Raw genomic sequence first — 21,050 nt, forward strand, 5'->3', positions numbered from 1 at the left:
ACAAATGCATTTTTAAGTAATAAAAAAATTTTTTTAAGAAACGGTTTGTTTTTTTAAAATCATAATTTTCATCAAAGATTATGTTATGAAAAAAAAATTTTTTATTATCTTATAAGCAACGCATTTGTTTATAACAATTTTTTGAACAATATGGGATAAAAATGATTAAAAATCGATTTTTAAGTGGCTTATGATCAGAAGAAAACGGACCAATAGCAATATTATAAAAAAAATCTGGGCATCGGTTGGCCCTGCAGGCCAGCCCCTAAACTTCCCGCTGTTTTCGAGCTCTAAGAGCTCGAAAAAATTAGCATAAATACTTTTTCGAGCTCTTCGAGCTCGAAAATACCTTTGTTTCTCTTTTCTTATGAGTTTTTCAAACTCAAAAGGGTTACGGTTTATGTTAAAATTTAAAAATTTATGAATGAATGTTTTTTATATATTTATTTACAATTATGTTAAAAAATTAGGTCAAAAATAAGTATTTACGTGATACGTTGTATCTACATCGTGTAAGTATATCGTGATACCAGCGAACATGACGAATTTTGAGCAATTACTCTCAATGACTAATATAAAGAAGAACATATTAGTTTTGAGTAATTCTGTTCAGTAATTATGATGTTGATCAATGGAAAAAGCAGATATAGATTTTAAATTTATTATTCCGTCAACAATATCTCTGGAACGGATTATCTGATTGGGACGTTCTTGGCAGCAATTAGGGCTTCACTCAAGATCAAGATTGTATTGGTCTTGTCTTGACCTCGTCTCGATTTGTCAAGACTCGACCAAGACGATATTATAGATCGCAATTCAAGACCAAGACCAATATCATTAAAAACATCTCGCTAAGTCTTGACAAGACATAAAAAAATAAGTATAAGTATATGAGAATTACTCGTAATAAGACTCCATGCTTTAAGAAAGATTATTAACTAATTATAATAATGTTTATTAGGTCAAAAAGTTAAAACATTTTAGAAGTACTTGAAGCGATCAAGTATATTTATATAAGATTTAAAAAATAATAAGTTTTTCCTTTATTGAAAAAAAAAAATACTCAACTGTGTGTTGTATTATGACTGATATTAAGAAAATTTTAGGTTATTCAAGTCCAAGACGAGATCTTGACAAGACAATATTATTAATAACTTATTTTTCGAGATCGATGCAAGACTTACATTTTGAAGTCAAGATCAAGACGAGATCAAAGCTTTCGAGATCAAGACAAGACTTTCCCAATCTTGTCTTGTCTCGGCTCGAGTGAAGCCCTAGCATCAATCGAATGCTTTTATCAAGTTCTAGAGCTGATTAGATTTTGGAATTAATCGATTTGATAGTTTCCGAAATAATCACGAAAAATGAAAAAAAAAACGATTTTTTTCTATGCTTTCGTCGACGATATTTCACGAACAGATTATCCGATTGGGACGGTTGAGGTGGCATTAAAATACTTACATCGAGTTCTAGAGCTGATTAGATTTTGGAATCGATCGATATGATAGATTCCGAAATATCCACGAAGAACGGAAAAAAACAATTTTTTTCCATTCTTTCGTCGTCGATATCTCTTGAACGGATTATCCGATTGAGACTTTAAAATCTAATCAGCTCTAGAACTTGATAAAGCGCGTCGATCGCCGCCTTAACCATCTCAATCGATTAATTTGTTCGAGAGATATCGTTGGAGAAAGAAATGGTGAAAAACGGGTTTTTCCAAATATCTTCAAAACGGCAGAACGGATCGATTTCAAAATTATGTCAGCTCTAGAATTCGAGAAAACGCGCGGATTGCCACCTCAAACGTCAACCCATACAGGAGCTGCCAGAGTTGAACAACGGGCCCCTACTTGGCCCAGCACTGGGGAACCTAGCTTTGACACACCTATATTGGCCCAGGCCTGGGCCAAGACTGGGTAACCTAGTCTTGGCCGTCCAATGGCAACCCAGACTTAGGCCAGGACTGGGTAACCTAGCCTTAGCCGTTACAATGATTACCCGGGCTTGGGCCAAGGTAGGATTACTCAAGTTTGGATATACCCATGGTTTATACAAGTAGATCGTATAAATGTACCAGTTCAATGTTAGTAGGTTCGTCCAGTAGCTACCGTTCGGACCCAGTAATCAGAAGGACGGCAGTTCGCGCCCAGAGTCCAGCAGAATTTCCACCGAGTTTTTTTCACATCATTTACCTCCCTTAAATAATTAAAACGTTAATGATCATGAATTCTACGAGGTTAATAATAATAAATTTTTTTTAATTAAATTTATTCGTTTCCTGGAAGCCTGGGCCAGGTCTGGCAACCAAGCATGGGCCAGATCTGGCAACCAGGCTTGGCCCGAGATTATCATTCCAGGCTTCTACCAAAGCTTGGCCAAGACTGGCTTACAAGCTTGAAGGGAAAATCAGTTCATTAGTTCAAAAGATATCGGTGCTGAAATGTTAAAAAAATAACATAAAACGTTATTTTTTCCCGATAAATCAAAATATAATGTCCTCAATTAGTCTGAAATCATACCAACTATTCTTCTTTATACTTTTTTTCCACATTTTTCGATCGCACCCACATCTACATACAATTTATACCAACTATAGTCTCTTTCGATCATCATAGAATGTCATCTAACTTGTTCTTTAGTTTAAATCATATTATCAGCAAAAAATTGAAAAACCCCAGTTTTTAATATGTTTCTCGGACATTTCATATATTATTGCTCTGACCTAAGTCAAAACTCACTCAAATCTTGATTTTGATCACTGACAGTGATTTCTGCCTCGATACATTTATTTCATTAAACATAATCGAGAATAAAAATTTGAAAACCGCTTCTTCATTAATAATTTTCGATTCTTAACTTGTCAAACTTTAGCAAAATACGTAACTTGATAGAGCTTGAAAAGCTCATAAAAAATAATCCCAGGTAATTGCATTTTCGAGCTCGAAGAGCTCGAAAATATATTCACAGTAATGTTTTCAAGCTCCTTGAGCTCGAAAACAGCGGGAAGTTTTGGGGCTGGCCCGCAGGGTCAACCGACGCCCAGATTTTTTTTTTATTTTATTTTATTTGTTTATTTTGAGTAGAAATCTTGTGTGCTGACTGTGGAAGAACGATAAAGTTACAATGTATTTTCGGTTCGAATAAGATAGAAGATTTGCACAAACATACCGACTTTTCACCGTCAAAATATTGTAGGATTTTTCTACTTATACCATAAATTTACCACAAATTCACAGTGACTGTAAAACCGCCAGAGTGTAGTGTAGGAATCATTCATAAAAAAAATTTTTAAATATGAATTTAGTATATTACCGTATGTACAACATTTCGTAATGGCAATTGCGATAAATTTCGTTCTGCAGATGGAATAGAAGATTGGACTTCATCAAAAGAAGAATCAGTCCGCAATAACATTTTAATTTCTTCAGCCTCTGGATCAATAATTCCACCTTGCTGTTGTTGATGCAAGTATAATGTTGACATTTTCAGCTGCAAGTCTCGTAATTCAGCAGATACAGAAAAACTGGTTGCTGTCTCGACATCAATTGGAGGTGGCGCAAGACGTAAGATTTTTATATCACAACTGATAGCCTCGCGACAAACCGGACACAGAGCCTGTCGACACAAAATAAATTACATGATTATTTACAAAATCATCTAATGTACATGGCAAGAATGATTATCGGTATATTTATGGTCTAAATATAGTAGTTATACAGTAGAAACACGCTGTATTTTCGCAGATTATGCACTTTATTTAGGAAATAGATTAGTCGTAAAAGAACCGTATTTTCAAGGTAGGTGATGAAAAAGTCAGCTTTTTGACGTTTCAGTATGATTTTATTATGCTGAGAAAGAATTTGCTGTAGGGAACATATTCAAATTACTAAGCAATTGCCGTTCACTTCAGACAGAAAAAGATAGTAAAAGCCTTGTTTTTGTATACTCTTACCCATATAGCAGTTTTTTTCAAGGCTTGCACAAGCTTGCTCTCAAGTTCGATAGTTGCTAGCTTCACCATTCACCTATGCATTTTGCTCCAGATAATTGGGGCAGATTTGAATTCCAAGTCTTCTGCTAGTTTTACACAAGAATTTTGGTGAATTCATAATTCAAGACTAGGGGAAAATCGGCGCCAGAGGCATGTTGAATCTACGTTGTACATAGCTTCAGGAAGCCATGCGCAAGTATCTGCTGCAAGTTTTTTAGGCAAGAAATGCATCAGAAACTTTTGGCCGCACCAAGTTAGAAATATCTTCAATATTCTTGCCTACAATACAATGAGCGAATCATGCACAATTTTTAAGTCAGTTCCTTGCTATACCATCTTGCACAAAGCTCATGCGTAGAAAGAGACTCTAATAAATATAGACTTTGCACAAGGCTCTTATACAAGAGCACTTGCTTAAGTACGTGTTACTTGGTTACCATTTTATTTATTTGTCCGCGCAGATGCATTGCAACCATATAATTAGTATTCTTATTCAATCCAATATTGTAACCTGTGAAATGGATCAACACTGGAATAACTATCAATGCTGATGTCTTGTTAGTTTATTAGCTTTGATGGCTATCATAGTGCCATTGTAATTGAATCAAAGTTTTATATATTAGACTGAGAGCCAGTGGCCGGTAGGCTTACGGTATATTAGCAAGCTTTGGATTCTCTCCGCTTAGCCTTCTATACTTACCGTACATAATATGGGGATTCAGTAGTTTAATCGGAAATGCCTAAAGAGTCACTCGGGTATGAAACGTGCAACAAAATAACCATGTTTATTTTTAACTTCCCGCTAAGAAAATTGAAAATTTAAAAAAACAGAAAAAAATTTATTGATTTTTGTCCAATTTTCGAAAACTGAGTTTTGAACAGATCTTGACGTTGTAAGGTCCTTGGAAGCCAGCCTAACTATTTCCAGAGGATGTTCGAGTGTGTGTATGTGTATATGTACGTACGTATGTAAATATTCTATAACTTTTCAACAGATGAACCGATATAAACTTCTTCGAATGCCCCCTCATCCATCAAAATAAGATTAATTTTTCGAGAGATATCGTGTTACATTCTGGCTTTTCCACTTATGGAACAGAATAATTTTGAATTACCAGGTTGACGTCAATAGGGTATCGATAGATCCCAGATGCGTCAGGTTGTCGATTATTTTATAAACTATTAATTTTCAAAAATCCTAAAACCAAAATCCGAAAACCCAAAGCTCATACCGGCCCTTTGGCTTCATAGCGTTCGATAACACCGGCACACAAAAAAAATTAAGTAGAATGTGCATTTGACCGGACTTACCTACGGGTACGTATTTTGGTCCGCTGAATCCGAATTCGAGGTCAGTTTGACCCCTACACCCTCGAAATTTCGAGAAAACTTCGAAAAATCGTAAAAATGATGAAAATCGGCAGTTTTACTGATAAAAAAATTTTTTGGAACTAAATTAAGCGTGATTTTCATGTGTTTCGATCCGCTGAATATGAATCGAAACTTTATTGAGACCACGAGCCGTTTTAAATGTAAAAAAATCACACAAACCCTCCAAAATTCCGAAAAAAGTAATTTTTTTGGTTTTTTTACTCTCGTTTTTTACTTTTGCAGACTTAATTGCTTGTGCCTGTAACCAGAGCACCTCCACGTGGTGACGGTGGGCAACAAAACCATCTGGCAAAGTCCCTGGGTTAACGGCGTGTGTGCCGTCATGGCAGGTACAAGTGATAAGTACTTTACGATGCAGGGAGTCGGAGCCCCAGTATCGGCGTCTGGTCAGGGTGAGAAAGCAGGCTCGCAGGCGTCGTCATCAAGCGACTGCAGCTCTTCAGAAGTGGGAAACTTGGCTACTGGAGAGTATACTATTACAAGAAGTAATTCTCATCTGTGTAATAAAAGTCCTGATTCATTTTGTTACATTTGTGGAGAATTCAATTTGGAAAGGAATCGAAGATCGTTATCTGATAAGATCAAACAAATTTATGAAGAATGTTTTGGTCTCCAAATTACTAATTGTGGAGACTATAGTGAAGAACAGGGAGAACGTTTTCACCAAGACATCAGTGAAATAGAGAGTAGATACCAAGAAAATTGGAGTGTTAACATGATGGCAGATTTTTGTTGGATGTTAAAAAGAGAAGTACCCGAAGAAAATCGTAAACGAAAGAGGAATCCACTACGAAGATCATTTGAGGATAAAAGAGTGCGATACAAACGAAGGAAAGTTTAGGATTCGTAAAAATCATTTCTTTCTATCTTTTTATGTCTTGTGTTTTTCACAGATTTCAAGTTATTTGATATATCTACGTTATAGAGTATTTATTTTAGGCATTAAATCATGTTCAACCAATTTTTTTTCTGTTATGAATGGTAATTTTTACAATTTTTTCGAATTTTTCCAGCTTTAGAGGGTGAATAGACTAAAAAAATTAAGATGCGAATTGAAGACATCAAAAGATATAAAATTTTATCTGAATTGGACCAGAAGAAGTTTTGTTATCATAAAAACTATATTTTTTCGGAATTTTCGAGAGTTTTGTGTGATTTTTTCACATTTAAAATGGCTCGTGGTCTCAATAAAGTTTCGATTCATATTCAGCGGATCGAAATACATGAAAATCACGCTTAGTTTAGTTCCAAAACATTTTTTTATCATTAAAACTGCCTATTTTCATCATTTTTACGGCTTTTTGAAGTTTTTTCGAAATTTCGAGGGTGTAGGGGTCAAACTGACCTCGAATTCGGATTCAGCGGACCAAAATACGTACCCGTGGGTCCGGTCAAATGCACGGTTGCGTAACAGTTCAACCAAAGACAAAACAACCGCGACAAAATAACCGCGACAAAATAACCGACGACAAAATAACCGACGACAAAATAACCGAATGACAAAATAACCAAATGACAAAATAACCGCCCTTTTATCATGGTTTTTGTGTGTTTTGTCGTTGGTTATTTTGTCATACGGTTATTTTGTCATTCGGTTATTTTGTCGTCGGTTATTTTGTCGCGGTTCTTTTGTCGCGGTTATTTTGTCTGCGGTTATTTAAGCGTGACACCGTTTCCACGATGGTTACAAGGTGTACCCACCGGGATTCGACGGTGTATTCACCGAGATTCCACGGTGTATCCACAGTGATTACGTGGTGTACGTGGAATCAGGGTCGGTACACCGTGTAACTACCGTGGAATCACGGTGATAAAATGACAAAAACCCACCGTGTAACCGCCCTGGATCCACCGTGATTCCACCGTGTTTCCAGGGTAATTCAAAACCGCCAGGGATCATCAAAACTTTTTAAAAATCACTGTTGCTGTCGTTTTTTCCGGATGTTTCATATATTAACTCATCGGTTTAATTCCAAGTTCACGTGACTTCCTATCGATCGTTCCTACACAGAAAAAAAAGGATATCTTGGCGCAAGAAATTTTTTCTTGCCGCAAGAATATTTTTTTCAATTTTGAATGAAAACGAAAATTTTCTTGGTTCAAGAACAAAATTTTCTTAAATTTAGTCATCTTGGCGTAAGATTTTTTTTTTTATTCAGCCGATATAATATATGTTTCTTGAAATAAGAAATATTTTATTAAAGTGAGAAAAATAAATATTTTGCCCCGATATAAAATCAATTGTCCGAAAGTAAAATATTCTTTCTTTAAGAATAATTTATTTTGAATCGAGATGATCTGTGATTCGAGTCAAAAATCAAAAGTACTCAACTCAATGGTAAAAAATATCTTGGTTTAAGTATTCTGTTGTGTTGCGGCAAGTAAGCGTAGACGTTTGAACCAACAGCAACTGCGCTCACGGCTCAACACTAAAATTCTCTTGGGAAAGCTAACTGTACTATACTAAAGTGGCGGTAGTGTAGGCTCTACATTGTACAGTATGCTTACTGGATATCGGTAAAATAAACGAACGTTCAGGGAATGATCGGATAGCATAACTGGTAAAGCTCTCGCGTGATGCCGAATCGGTCTGGGTTCGATTCCTACCATGAGCAAACCATTTATTTTTTCTCAAGTTGTTCATAAACCATTAATCGAGGAAGTTTATTTCTTACCCCCTCTACTGCCGAATTGTGATGTTCTGAATATACACATATAATTTCCTGCTTCACAACATTTAACATTTATACTAGGTTAAATTCACGCAAAAATATAGGACAATATGTATTTCTAAGTGGAGTCATTTATTTTCTTGAATCGAGACCACGTTTTTTTAAGTCAAAAAATAAATCATCAATTCAAAATATTATTTCTTCAATAAAGAAAGTAATTATATCCTTTTAAGAAGATATTTGTATTAAATGGAGGAAATTTTATGTCTTCGTTTAAGAAAATATTTGCATGATTCAAGAAAAGTTATTTTATTAAATTAAGAATATAATTTATTTAAATCAAAATTAAAATTTTCTCATTCCAATAGACCGTTGTCTTGAGTCGATAATGTAGTTTTCTCAAACTGAGAGTAAATGTTCTTCTGCCACGCAAAAAAAGTTCTTGGTTTGAGATGTTGATGTACATTGTGACAATTTACTATACTCACCAACCAAGACAGAAAAGTATCTTGTTTTGATAGTTTTTTTTACTTGGTTAGAAACAAAATAAATGTGATTTAAAATAAATATTCTTGAATCAAGATTATTTAACTTGAATTAAAATTTAATTATTCTTGACACAATATTTTTATAATATTAGTCGAAGAAAATGTTCTCGAATTAAAAAAACCCAATTACTCAGCTCACGAATAAAAAAATGAAGGCAAAAATTATCTTGGGCCAAGTCAACCTTTTTTTCTGTGTATAAATTTTAGTTCAAAAACGTTTAATTTATTAAGTATAATCGCGAGCAAAACTTGAAAAAACAATAATTGTTGATTATTTGCAATTTCTTAAATTCTCAGAGGTTAATACGAAATGTCACTTTTTTCGAGCTCGAAGGGCTCGAATATACCAATGTATTTGAAGGTATTGTTAAGCCCAAGAGCTCGAACATGTATTGATAACAACAACGTTTTCGAGCTCTGTGAGCTAGAAGTTTCGGGGCTGGCCAGCAGGGCCAACCGTTTTTCAGATTTTTTAAATATTTTAACTGTATCGAAACTACTACGTTGATTGAGAAATATCTTGTGTAAAATTACATTTTTATCTTAAAAAATTTGTCGAAAGAACCATATAGACTTAATTGCGATCTTATCAAATCGATTATTATACCTTTGAAACGTTATAAAAAATAAATCAATCAATTGTAAATTAAGTTATAATAGTGTTAATGTTTATTTCACAAGGTTCAACACAGATTTTATGAAATTGAGTTATATCTTATTAACATTGAGAAGGAATTCGATGATAAAGCTGCAAAGTAAATTTTTTGGATTATTTACAAATTTTTAAGACCATCAAGCGATTAAAAGAAACCGTCGAAATAATAAGCTGTATAGCGTAAATCATAACTAATCGCACGAACTTTAAAATTTCATTCTACAAAATTGAGTTATAACTCACGGTTCAGAAGTCATTCAAGGATAAAGCCGTAAAAAATCATTTTTATGGAAATAAAAGAAAAATTTCAAAACACCCACAACTTCCAAACTAATTGACCCAAAGAAACATTTTTGAGCAAGTTTAAAAATTAAATAAATTAGAGAATATTTAATCCTTTGAATGTTGTTGCTTATAAACGTTCAAGATTATTAGACATTTTTGATTGTATTTCTAAACAGAGCACCTACTATTTTGCACTTGCAGTGTATAATATATTTATAAGGCACTTTAAATTTTGTTGTCTTTAGAAAAATGTTACTTTTTTTTGTTTCGGTCTACACTAATGTAAAAATTTAATATAAAAGTACAAACTTTGAATTCTTTAGCAGAGTCCTGTTGCCACTGTGGTAATTTGTCTAACTCTTCTTTGTAGTAACGTTCAGCAGCAATAATATGAGCTGCGAGACAGTGAGAATGGAAATAATGATAGCATTCGGTCTTCGTGAATTTATCACCATCACGAAACCCATATAAGCAAATAACACATTGTCCTGTTGGTAAATTTTTCTGAGTCAGGTGTTCTCGAATTAACTAAAAAAAAAGAATCAATCACAGAATATAATAAGTGAAAATTTTTTTGTCGATACCAATGAAATTATTTTACCTCTATCAATTCAAACATTACTGGCTGACCTAGAAATTTTTGGCACTTGACTTCTAATTCACTTTGGATCATTTGTAAGGTTTTTTCATCCAGGCCTCGGGGATTTTTCAATAAAATTTCAGGTGGTACATCAGGGTAGCCGGCTACGAGATGAACTATAAGAGTTACACAAACATATTGTAACTGTGGATCCTCTCCAGTTGAAGGGACGATTAGTATCTCGATGGTATCTGGAACACCTCTAAAAATGAATTCAAGTAAATAATTATCTATTTCATCGTTGCAATCATGAAATTTATCAATTGAGCAATTCGCGAATAGACTAAATAAATTGTTTTTCACTATAACTGTAACAAAATTTTAAATTCTTGTTCTATTCAGCGAGAAAAAGAAACGTATTAATATATATTTTAACCCATTTTGTGTAACAGGGGTTCGCACTTTTCTCTTTATTACACGCAAATCCACGAACGGTACTATCTTTGTTGCACTTGTACAGTAAATGGAAACTTTGGCCGAGTTTTTCTCTTAAACAAACGAATATTATGAAACAATTAAAGCGCACTTCGCTAGATTAGACAGTAATGCATCAAAGTGCGGTCTGTGTTTTGTATTGAGAGATTTTGTTTCCGAAAAAAACCCAGCCGAAAATATCTGATAACCCCTGGTAAGCAAAAAAGTGTAGAGATGATTTAACGTGAGTGAATTAGTCGAAAGAATAATTTCAATCGTAAGACACACACAGCGCGTTTGCGCTTGAGGTGTGCAATTTGAAAATCTTTAATTGTCTGCTAACTTCAGGATCATTTGGATTAACTATTGAAATAGTTAATTGAACTATTTGATGATAATTAAACGTAAATAGATACTGATACGTTTTTTACTGGTTATGAAGAAGCAAAGAAGTATTATTGTGATTATTGCAAATGTATAAGTTCTGAAAACTAATATTCTATAGTTAGCATAATGGGGACTTGGATAGAGGGAGCTTAGGCGTGTGTGTCGGAGATTTTTTCATGTCGCAATTATACGTTGATATAAGCAGTAAAAGTAAAGTTAAGTGAGAGTTTTTGTAAGAAAAGTGTCAAGTTAAGGGTGTGAATCACAGATACTAATAAAACATCAAGGATAGTTAGCAAATTAACTCAGTCTGTAATTAAAAAAAAAACCGTAAAGTTCAGAGGTTAGTATACAGATTAGAAAAGAATGAGCTCTACAAGAGCGGCAGCGGCAGCGGTGGCAAAAAAGGCGACTGACAAAGCGGCGGAGCAAAAGGTGGAGCTGGATAAGAAGGCAAAGGCGCTGTTGTCGCAGTCTAAAAGCAGACAGACAACAAGTATGGAAAAGTATATAAACTCCAATAAGGAGTCAGAAAAGAAAAATAATAACCCATCAGAGATAGAGGAAAATGTTCTTAGCCAGGTATTGAAGGAATTGAGAGAGATAAAAGAAATTGTAGGAAGCAATAAAGAGGAAATTAAAAAAGAAATTGACAGTCTAAAAGGCTGCATTGAGGCCGAAGATAAAGAATGGGAGGAAGAAAAACGACAATTGAATGATCACATCGATGCTTTGTACGAGAGAATGAGTAAACTGGAGGAAAAAGAGCTGGAAAAAGAAGGGGTCGAAAGAGGAGGATTAAATGGTGATGTATGGGTAAATGAAAGAGAAAAGTTTGCGCAACAACAAAAGAAGCTAGATGACGAAATAATGAAAATGGAAATGATGAGACAGAAGCGACTAAAGTGGGAGTTAAAAAATAATATAGTGATTAAAGGTTTAAATGTGCGAGAGGATAATTTAAAGCAAGAAACGGAAAGTTTCTTGGAAGAAAATTTCGGAGTAAAAGCAAAGCTAGAAAATATTCGGGTACAGGGAAAGGAAGAAAAGAAAGTCATAATTGCTAGATTAAGTCAATGGGAAGATAAAGCAGAAATAATGAGAAAGAAGAAAAGCCTGGGGGATAGAAAGATTTACATTAACCACGATCTCACGATAGAAGAAAGGACGGTGCAAAGGAAATTATCAGATATAGCAAAAGAAGAAAAACAGAAGAACAATAGGGTAAAGATAGGGTACAGGAAATTATGTATCAATGGAAAGTGGAAAAGCTGGGAAGATATAAAACGAAGACTTAGCAACACAAGTCAAGAAAGAGAGGATTTTTAGAAAGTGAAGTGCGCGAGGAAGAGTTCAAAGTGGTGTTTTGGAATGTAGCGGGACTAGGGAAGAAAGACGCAGATTTTTGGAAATTTTTAAAAGGATTTGAAGTAATTGGACTTGTAGAAACCTGGGTTGAACAGAAAGCATGGGAGAAACTAGAGAAAAAGCTTCCAAAAGAGTACAAGTAGAAATGCAAGTTTGCGGAGAAAGAGAAAAAAAGGGGAAGAGCAAGTGGCGGAATCATAACTGGAGTAAAAAAAGAGATAGCAGGAGAGAGTAAAATAATAGACTCCGAAGAGGAGCTGGTGAAAAATACAGTGAAGATACGGGAGGAACTATGGGAAATTTGGACGGTGTACAACAGAAGAGGAGTGAAGAAAATTATAAAAGAAATAGGGGAAGACCAGAAGCACAGTTTGATAGTAGGAGGAGATTTTAATGCCAGGACAGGTAACAAAGGGAAGTGGTATCTGGGGGAAGAGGAAGAGATGGAAAGAAGATCCAGAGACAAAAAGTGTGATGCAGAAGGAGAATTATTAATTAAGGGAATAGAAGAAGAAGGATGGTACATGCTCAACGGTAACACAAAAGGAGATCCCTATCAAAATAAAAATACTGTTTATGAACGGTTTTTTTTCGGTTTAAGTGTTTTACTGTTCATTTTCAGTTTTTCAACAGTAAAATAATTACAATTTTATGGTTACAATGTGCGCAAAACAAACTTATCTTATACCCACTAAAAGCTGTTAGTTTGCAGAGATTTTTCAGTCATTATCGGAAATTTCGACTGTAAAAAGACATATAAAAATACCAAAACTTATAACTAAATACTCCTTGAGTGAACTATTTATAAACTGTCATACAACTACCTTAGAATCATATGTCTATGGTAATACAGCTCAAGTTCTGATCTTACCAACCAAGTTAAAACCATAAAAAAATGGCCGAAAAACTGATATTTGATAGCTCGAACTCAGTAAAATCGAAAATTCGATAATTTTTTTTAAATGATTATCAAAAAATAATTTTTTGATTATTTTTCAGTAAGACTGAATTTTTTATCAAATTATCTTAATTAAATTTAATTTTAATCAAAGATTTTATATTAATAACAATTATTCATTTTTATTATTCCTTTATATATAATTAACATGAAATCGTTTTGAAAAACATAATATATAAATATAACACTAAAAAATTTTCATAGAGAAGCAAATTCAATTTTTTCACTATACGTAAGTATTAATAAAATTAGAAAAAAAAACTAAATATCATTTTCTTGCAACAAATGCTTTTATCATATTTTTTTTAATTAGCAAATTCAGCAAGTAAAAACTATATAAAATTATCGTAGTTTTATCTCATCTTTCTCATAAACCGCTAATAAGAGCCAAAAAGAAAACCTGCGTAACATTATACAGCTTTCACTGTACTTTAAACTGAGTCTTAAAAAAAATAAATCGATAACAGATCAACACCTTTTTCTATCGATGAAAGTGATGGTATTCTTATAGTTCTAATGTCAATTTTTTTACAGTTTATTTACAGTTTACTTGATATAAGTTGGAAAACCGTTATAAAACCATTTAGTTAGCGCACATTGTAACCACTAAACAACTATCAATTTATAGTTATTAAACAAGTTTTCATTTTTGATAGGGATAAGAATGGTGAATTTACGTTTGTATCTCAGGTAGGACAATCAGTAATAGATTATATTCTGGTAAATGATGTTGAAGAGATAAAAGATTTTCAGGTTATCGACAGAATAGAATCAGATCATATGCCGATAACTTGCACTCTTAAAAAGAAACTGAGCAAGGAAAAGAGCAGAGTAGAAGAGGAGGAAACAGGGGAAAAAATTATATGGGACGAGGAAAGCAAGGTTAAATTTCAGTTGGCTACGATCAATGGAACATATACTGAAAATGACAACGTGGAACGGAAGTGGGAAAAGATGAAACAAACAATTCACAACGGAATGAGCAAAAAAGTCTGGAAGAGAAAAGAAAATGCAATTGGGAGAAAAAAATGGTGGGACAAAGAATGTAACAAGAAAAAGAGGACAGTGAAAAGGGAACTGAAGAAATATAAAAAAGGGAAATCACCGAAAGAAGTCTACCTGAAGGAAAAAAAAGGAATTTAAACACTTATGCAAGGAAAAAGAAAGTAAAATGCAAGAGGAAGAATTGGAGAAGATAAAAAAAGCAAGAACAGAGCAGGAGGTATGGCAATTCATAAACAGGTACAGGACAATGAGAACACCCGTCTGTAAAAATATAAGTATGGAAGAGTGGAGAAAACACTTTTTGGAGCTATTAAATGAGGCAGATCACAGATCAATGGGGAACTGGAGCAGAGAAAAAGAACCGGAAGAGGACAGAGAGGAATAAATAACTGATGAAGAAGTCAGAAGGCAAATTAGGAAGCTGAAAAGAGAAAAGCCAGCAGAAGAAGACGGTATCCCGAATGAAGCGTTAATATATATGCAAGGAACAACAGAACAAGAAGTATGTACGCTGATGAAGAAGGTATGGAATGGGGAGAGATTTCCGGAGGACTGGAAGACAGGGCTGATTTCACCTTTACACAAAAAAGGTGACCGAGATAAAGTAGAGAAATATAGAGGGATCGCTCTGCTCAACACAGCGTACAAACTATATGCGATGATACTTAATGAAAGACTGAAGCAGGATATCGAAGGAAAAGGAATTATACCAGACACACAATCAGGATTTAGGAAAGGTAAAGGGACAGCAGATAACATTTTTATATTGAAACATGCAGTAGAAAAGGAGTTGTCCAAGAAAAGTGGAAAACTTTTTACCTTTTTTGTGAATTTAAAAGCGGCATTTGACAGTGTAGACCGGGAAGTTTTGTGGGAGACGATGAGAAACAGGGGGGTGAGACAAGGTCTAACGGAAAGGGTCAAAGAATTATACAAGGAAACCAAAAGCAAGATTAAGGTTGGAGAGAAATTATCGGACGTATTTTGGACCAAGGAGGGAGTAAGGCAAGGGTGTCCACTCAGCCCGTTGCTTTGTACGATTCTGATGTCAGATATGGGAGAAGAACTCAAAAAGGTACAGGTGGGTGGGGTGGTAATAGGGAAAGAAAAGTTCTGGAGCTTGGAATATGCAGACGATGTGGTGTTGGCGGCGAGAAGTGAAGGTGAACTTAAAGAGATGATCAAGCGGCTGGAAAAGTATGTAGAGCGAAAGAAATTAATTTTAAACGAAAAAAAGTCTAAAGTTATGGTATTCAGAAATGGGGGAGGTAGAAAGAAAAAAACATGCTGGCTTTGGAAAGGTCTTTCTCTAGAGGAGGTAAACGAGTTCACTTACCTGGGTTACCTTTTCAAAAGTAATGGAAAAAATAGAAAGCATATAATGAGTCGAGTAAAGAAAGGGATGGTAGTCATGAAGCAGGTTTGGAGTATTGGTGAAAGAATTTTTAAAAAAGACTACAGAAGGAGGATTAAAATGTTTGACAGCCTAGTTGTAAGTGTGCTCTCATATGGTGCTGAAATTTGGGGATGGAAAGAAGTGGAGGAAATGGAAAAAGTGCACAAGAAATATCTTAAATGGGTTTTGGGATTAGAAATGGGGACGCCTGACTGTATATTGCTAGAAGAAACAAAGCGTGAAAGAATGAGACTAAAGTTTGCAAAATTAGCAGCGGATTATGAATAATAAACAGAGAAAAAAGAAGGTTTAGTCAAAGAATGTATAAAAGAGAGGAAAAAAGGAATAAGAAACCCAAAAAGTCTTAAAAGCAGAACAGTTTTTCTAAATGAATGTGGGTACAGTCAGGAGGCGTTGGAGCAGATAAAGGAGAAAGGCAGCTCAGTAGGAATGCAGTTAAGGGTTAGAGGAGCAGAAGTGCAAAGGCAGCTACAGTGATGTAAAATACAAAAACTGAGGTACAATCAAAGATACAAGGAAATAATGGAAGAAGGAGTGCCAAGTTATCTGCAGAAAAGAGATAGCAAAGATTATCAGGTGATAGCCAGAGCGAGATGTGGATCCTTGGAGGGAGCAAACAGGTCGTGGGGAAAAGATGAGGAAAAACGCTGCTGGTTCTGCAAAAAGGGGGAAGACACCTTGGAGCACTGGAGACTACAGTGCCCAGAGGTCGAAAGAACTGAAATGACGGAAGTAGAAATTCTTAGTGGAGAAGGACAATGGGAAGCCAGAAAATGGTTGAAAGAAATAGACAAGAAGAAGAAAATAGTGAAGACACAAGGCTGATAAAAATAAAGTGAAGAGAATCCCAAAAATTTCCAAAAATCTGTAGTAGAACCCAAAGAGGAGAAGAAGTAAGTGAGTAGAAAGAGACTCGAAAAAAACAACGCAGGATCTCACTTTGAATATTAAAGGAAGAAGAAACTATATCTGACATGCAATACAATATTTAATATTTAACGGGTAGAAGTGGAACGGAATTTAAATTTATTGAATTTTTTAATTTTTTTGTTTTTTTAATTTTAAAAGATTTTAAATTTGAATATTGGTTTTTTAAATTTTTGTTTAACATGTGTTATTTAATCATTTAATATTTTAATATTTTAATATTTTAATATTTAATAACATAAGAATTTATAATTCAAAATAATTTAAAATAATTTAATAATTTAATTTAATTTAATTTAATTTAATTTAATTTAATTTAATTTAATTAGTTAATTAAGAGTTGCAATGATTAGAATTAAGGAAGAACTTTAAAATTTATTTAAAAATTGATAATTTATATGTAAAAAGAGAAAATGTATCCAAGTCCTGTTTCCAGGCCACATAGGCTGAAACATACTAAATAAATAAAATAAAATAATAGTTAGCATAATGAAACAAAAAATGTTAGTAATGCTTAGTTGGTACTACTACTTTCAAATAGGTTCGCAAACTATGATATAATACGAGTAACTATAAACATTAATTGAGATTACTATATTTTCATAATCATCCCTTAATAGTTACCACTACCATGCACTTTTCTCTCTGTGTAAAGTTAATCAAAGAAGGATCCAATAAAGCAGCAGGGTGGATATAGTGTTGTGAGATAAACTGAACTTATACTTTGATTGAAAAATTTATTAGCATGATATCCCTCGCAGATTTGAATCACGGTGGAAACACCGTGGAAGTGTAAACACCGTGGATCCACCGTGGTTACACGGTGGGTTTGTTCCATTTCACCACCGGGTATACACAGTGTATCCACTGTGATTACGCGGTGTATCCACCGTGATTCCACGGTGGCTTGACCATTGTGTATACACGGTGTTTCCACTGTGATTACGCGGTGCATCCACTGTGATTCCACGGTGGCTTTGTGCTATTTCACCACCGTGGTTCCACGGTGTATCCACCACGTAATCACAGTGGAAACACCGTGTATACACAGTGGTCAAGCCACCGTGGTATCACGGTGGATACACCGCGTAATCACAGTGGTAAAATGGAACAAACCCACCGTGTTTCCACCGTGATTCAAATTTGCGAGGGATTAAAACAGTTTCTTTTTTCATAACAATAAGCTAGCTTTTCAACTTTGATGTTACATCAATATAGATTGCAAACTAAAAAATCAGGTAATGATAATAAAAAAGTTGTCAACTTACCGGTCATTATTTTGTATTTTGAACTCATTGTCCAGCAGTATTGCACATAGAGCTTCAATTTCTTCTGATACTCTAAAATAAGTGCAAAGTATGAAATAATATAGAGATTAATTGATAATAAATTAATACTCACCTCTCATCGATTGTGTCGTTAGACATTTCAAGATGAGCTACCATTCCTGTTAATATATATCAAAATATATATATTAGACTGATTCAAAAAATTCGACTATTTTTTTTTTTTTATCAAGGACACACACTCAAAAGTTTCAGTAGGAATAAAGAAGATGCCAGTTAAAATTTGAGCCCTTGAAAGTAATATTAAATACTCCCTGATTGCGATTTTCTATTTCTCATTTAAATAACATCGGAAAAAAAATTTTTAAGTTTCGAATTTTATATCTCCGTAATGACGTATTGAAAAAATAAGCCCAGGATATGTTTTTGTAGAAAATTTAACGCTCTACAAAAAAGTACTCTTATGATTTTTTGATCAATCCATCTATTCAAAAGTTATTTGAGCCTCAAGTCAAATTTATAGTAAATTTCGAAATCTTTTTACTTTCCCAGCGAAACTGTCAGACTTATCACAAAATGTCATAGAATCTTATTTGTAGATAATTTTATTTCCTACAAATTATCACGTATAAAGTTTTTCAAAATTCGGCATTGTTTTCTAGTTATTACCGTTTTAATGTCAAAATCTTAAAATCGCTTCAAACACTATTTTTTTAAGATCTTGACATAAAATTGGTAATAACTAGAAAACAATGCGAAATATCAAAAAGCTTTATAAGAAATAATTTGTAGGAAATGAAATTGTCTACAAAAAAGGTCCTATGATATTTTGTGATAAGTCTGACAGTTTTGCTGGAAAAGTAAAAAGATCTCGAAATTTACTATAACTTATGACATCAGGCTTGAATAACTTTTGAACAGATGGATTGATAAAAAAATCATAAGAATACTTTTTTGTGGAGCGCTAAATTTCCAACGAAATCTTTTCTGGGCTTATTTGTACAATACGTCATTACGGAGATATAAAATTCCAAACTTAAAATTTTCTTTTTCCCATGTTATTTAAATGAGAAATAAAAATCGCTATCAGGAGTACTTAATATTAATTTTAAGGGCTCATATTTTAACTGACGTCTTTTTTTATCCTATTGAAACTTTTGAGTGTGTATCCTTGATAAAAAAAAAATAGTCGATTTTTTTTTAATCAGTCTAATCAACACTGGTCACAAGAATTAAGGGATAGAAAAAAAATCCGAAATTTTTAGGTGATTTTCAACATGCTGTAACTCGGTGAAAAATGGTCGTGGAGGAAATTGAAAAAATGCGAATTGTAGCCTCAAGTTTCTACTTTTCAGATCTGAATCTCAAATTTTTTTATCATGTACGGTTCCAGAGTAGTCATAAGAAAACCAACGAAAAAAAAATTTTCAAAATTTTTGCTGGTCTACCAATAACTCTATGGGCGTCAATAAATTTTTTTGAATAATCCGACCTTACGACAGTGCAGCCAGACCGCGGACGAAAAGTTCCCCTTCCCAAGCACCGTTTAAGCTGTGAGTGATGCTAAAATGGTGCTTGGGAAGGGGAACTTTTCCGCGATCTGGCTGCACTGCCTTACGATTCTTTTAGGAAATTTTATGCCCTTTAATTTGGCGGCCTGAAAAAGTCTCTACGACGATTTGGCGCTGAGTTATCATTGATCAAAGCAAAAAAGTCCATTTTGGCTTTGATTATCAATAACTCCGGATGTATTGGTCGTACAAAAAATAGAAGCAGGGTTTTGAAAACTGGAAAACATTCTCTACAAGGCAAAATTAGTGGCTTTTGATAGAAAAATTTTTTTTAAAGCGATATTGTTTAGTAAAAAACAGGTCAAAATTCACAAAGGCCCTAGGGGTATAAGCATGGTGAATTTGCCCCCGAAAGGTATCGGCTTGAAACTGCGGGGATTTTTAGGTACTAATAAGATATTAAGATCCTGAGAGTTTCAGCTTTTGAAACCAATCGGTCTTCGAGAAAAAGCCAAATATGTAAAAATCAGATAAAATGAATATTCTCAGAGACTATTTTATCGATTGACTTATACTCGGGATATGTTTTGGGGGTCGATAACAACCTCGAAAAAAATGACTTTTTAGTTTTAATTTCGACTTTTCACGATGTTACGGTTCTGGTACAATTATGAAATAAATTTTTTTGGATTCCTCATCCAATTTCCTATTGACTTAAGTGCTTTTAAAATTTTTAAAAAAAGGTACGCCATATAGAAAAAAAATAAAAACCACTTTTTAATTAATTATGTAGTTTTTTTTTGCAGTAATATTAAAATTATTTTCAAATTGTCGCTTTTAGTCATTGAATATGGTATGTTATCGACTCAGTCGTCTTATGTGCAAAAAGATCCGCACGACCGACGCGCCCACTGGCGTATTTGGTCGGATATACAATCGCTGACAAAAGTGTTGTTTATGATCTGAATCTGAGAAATTGTCTGTTCACATTTTATTTATTAAGCTAATAAAATGACTCCAAATAAAACAATCAATGATAAGTGTTGCATTTGCTCAAAAATAGTAAAGAAAGTTCCGGGAACTCCTAAAACTTTATTAACAGAACAAGACATTGATGAGTTTTTTGCAGTATTTGATGGTGAATTTTTCACTGGTTCCTATCAATTGAAACAGGCTGTTTCCTATTTAGCAGAAATGCTTGATGAAACAGGTAATCTCACTATTCAATATGTGAAAGAACAGTCAAATATACTCAAAATTCAAGTTCAATCCAGACACATTAATAGAAAGGTTTATAGATGTTTTATTGAGTATAAAAAAAATGCTATTGGTCCAAAAAGCATATTGAGGTATAGTTGTGAGTGTGCAAATGGTCTGAGAACAATTGGATGTTGCTCTCATGTTGCTGCTGTTGTTTACTATTTATCACACGGGAGGTATTTAACAAAGATTTTAAGGCCTGCTGAAATACTTAGCAAATTATTTGATAGAGACAGTATTTCACCTGTGATTGAAGAGGATAGTGATGAAGACTGGTAAAATATGATTAAACATTTTTTTCCTCAAGTATATCTTTCATTTGTTGTTATGT

General features: G+C 33.9%; 1 protein-coding gene across 6 annotated transcripts in view; it reads right to left on the bottom strand.

Moving 5' to 3' along the window:
* The window catches only part of LOC130669646 (E3 ubiquitin-protein ligase RNF25), a 51,636-nt gene that overhangs the window by 14,388 nt on the left and 16,198 nt on the right, over positions 1–21,050 (bottom strand). For all 6 annotated transcript variants that reach the window (XM_057472657.1, XM_057472653.1, XM_057472658.1 and 3 more), the window contains exons 2-6: positions 18,064–18,109; positions 17,931–18,002; positions 10,148–10,388; positions 9,856–10,074; positions 3,316–3,618 (exon numbers count right to left, since the gene is read on the bottom strand). In XM_057472657.1, coding sequence (XP_057328640.1) covers positions 3,316–3,618; positions 9,856–10,074; positions 10,148–10,388; positions 17,931–18,002; positions 18,064–18,107 — 879 coding nt within the window. In that variant the 5' untranslated portion in view covers positions 18,108–18,109. The remainder of the gene's footprint in view (positions 1–3,315; positions 3,619–9,855; positions 10,075–10,147; positions 10,389–17,930; positions 18,003–18,063; positions 18,110–21,050) is intronic.

This window comes from Microplitis mediator, chromosome 6 (genome assembly GCF_029852145.1).
Source record: "Microplitis mediator isolate UGA2020A chromosome 6, iyMicMedi2.1, whole genome shotgun sequence".
Classification (NCBI taxonomy): Eukaryota; Metazoa; Arthropoda; class Insecta; order Hymenoptera; family Braconidae; genus Microplitis; species Microplitis mediator.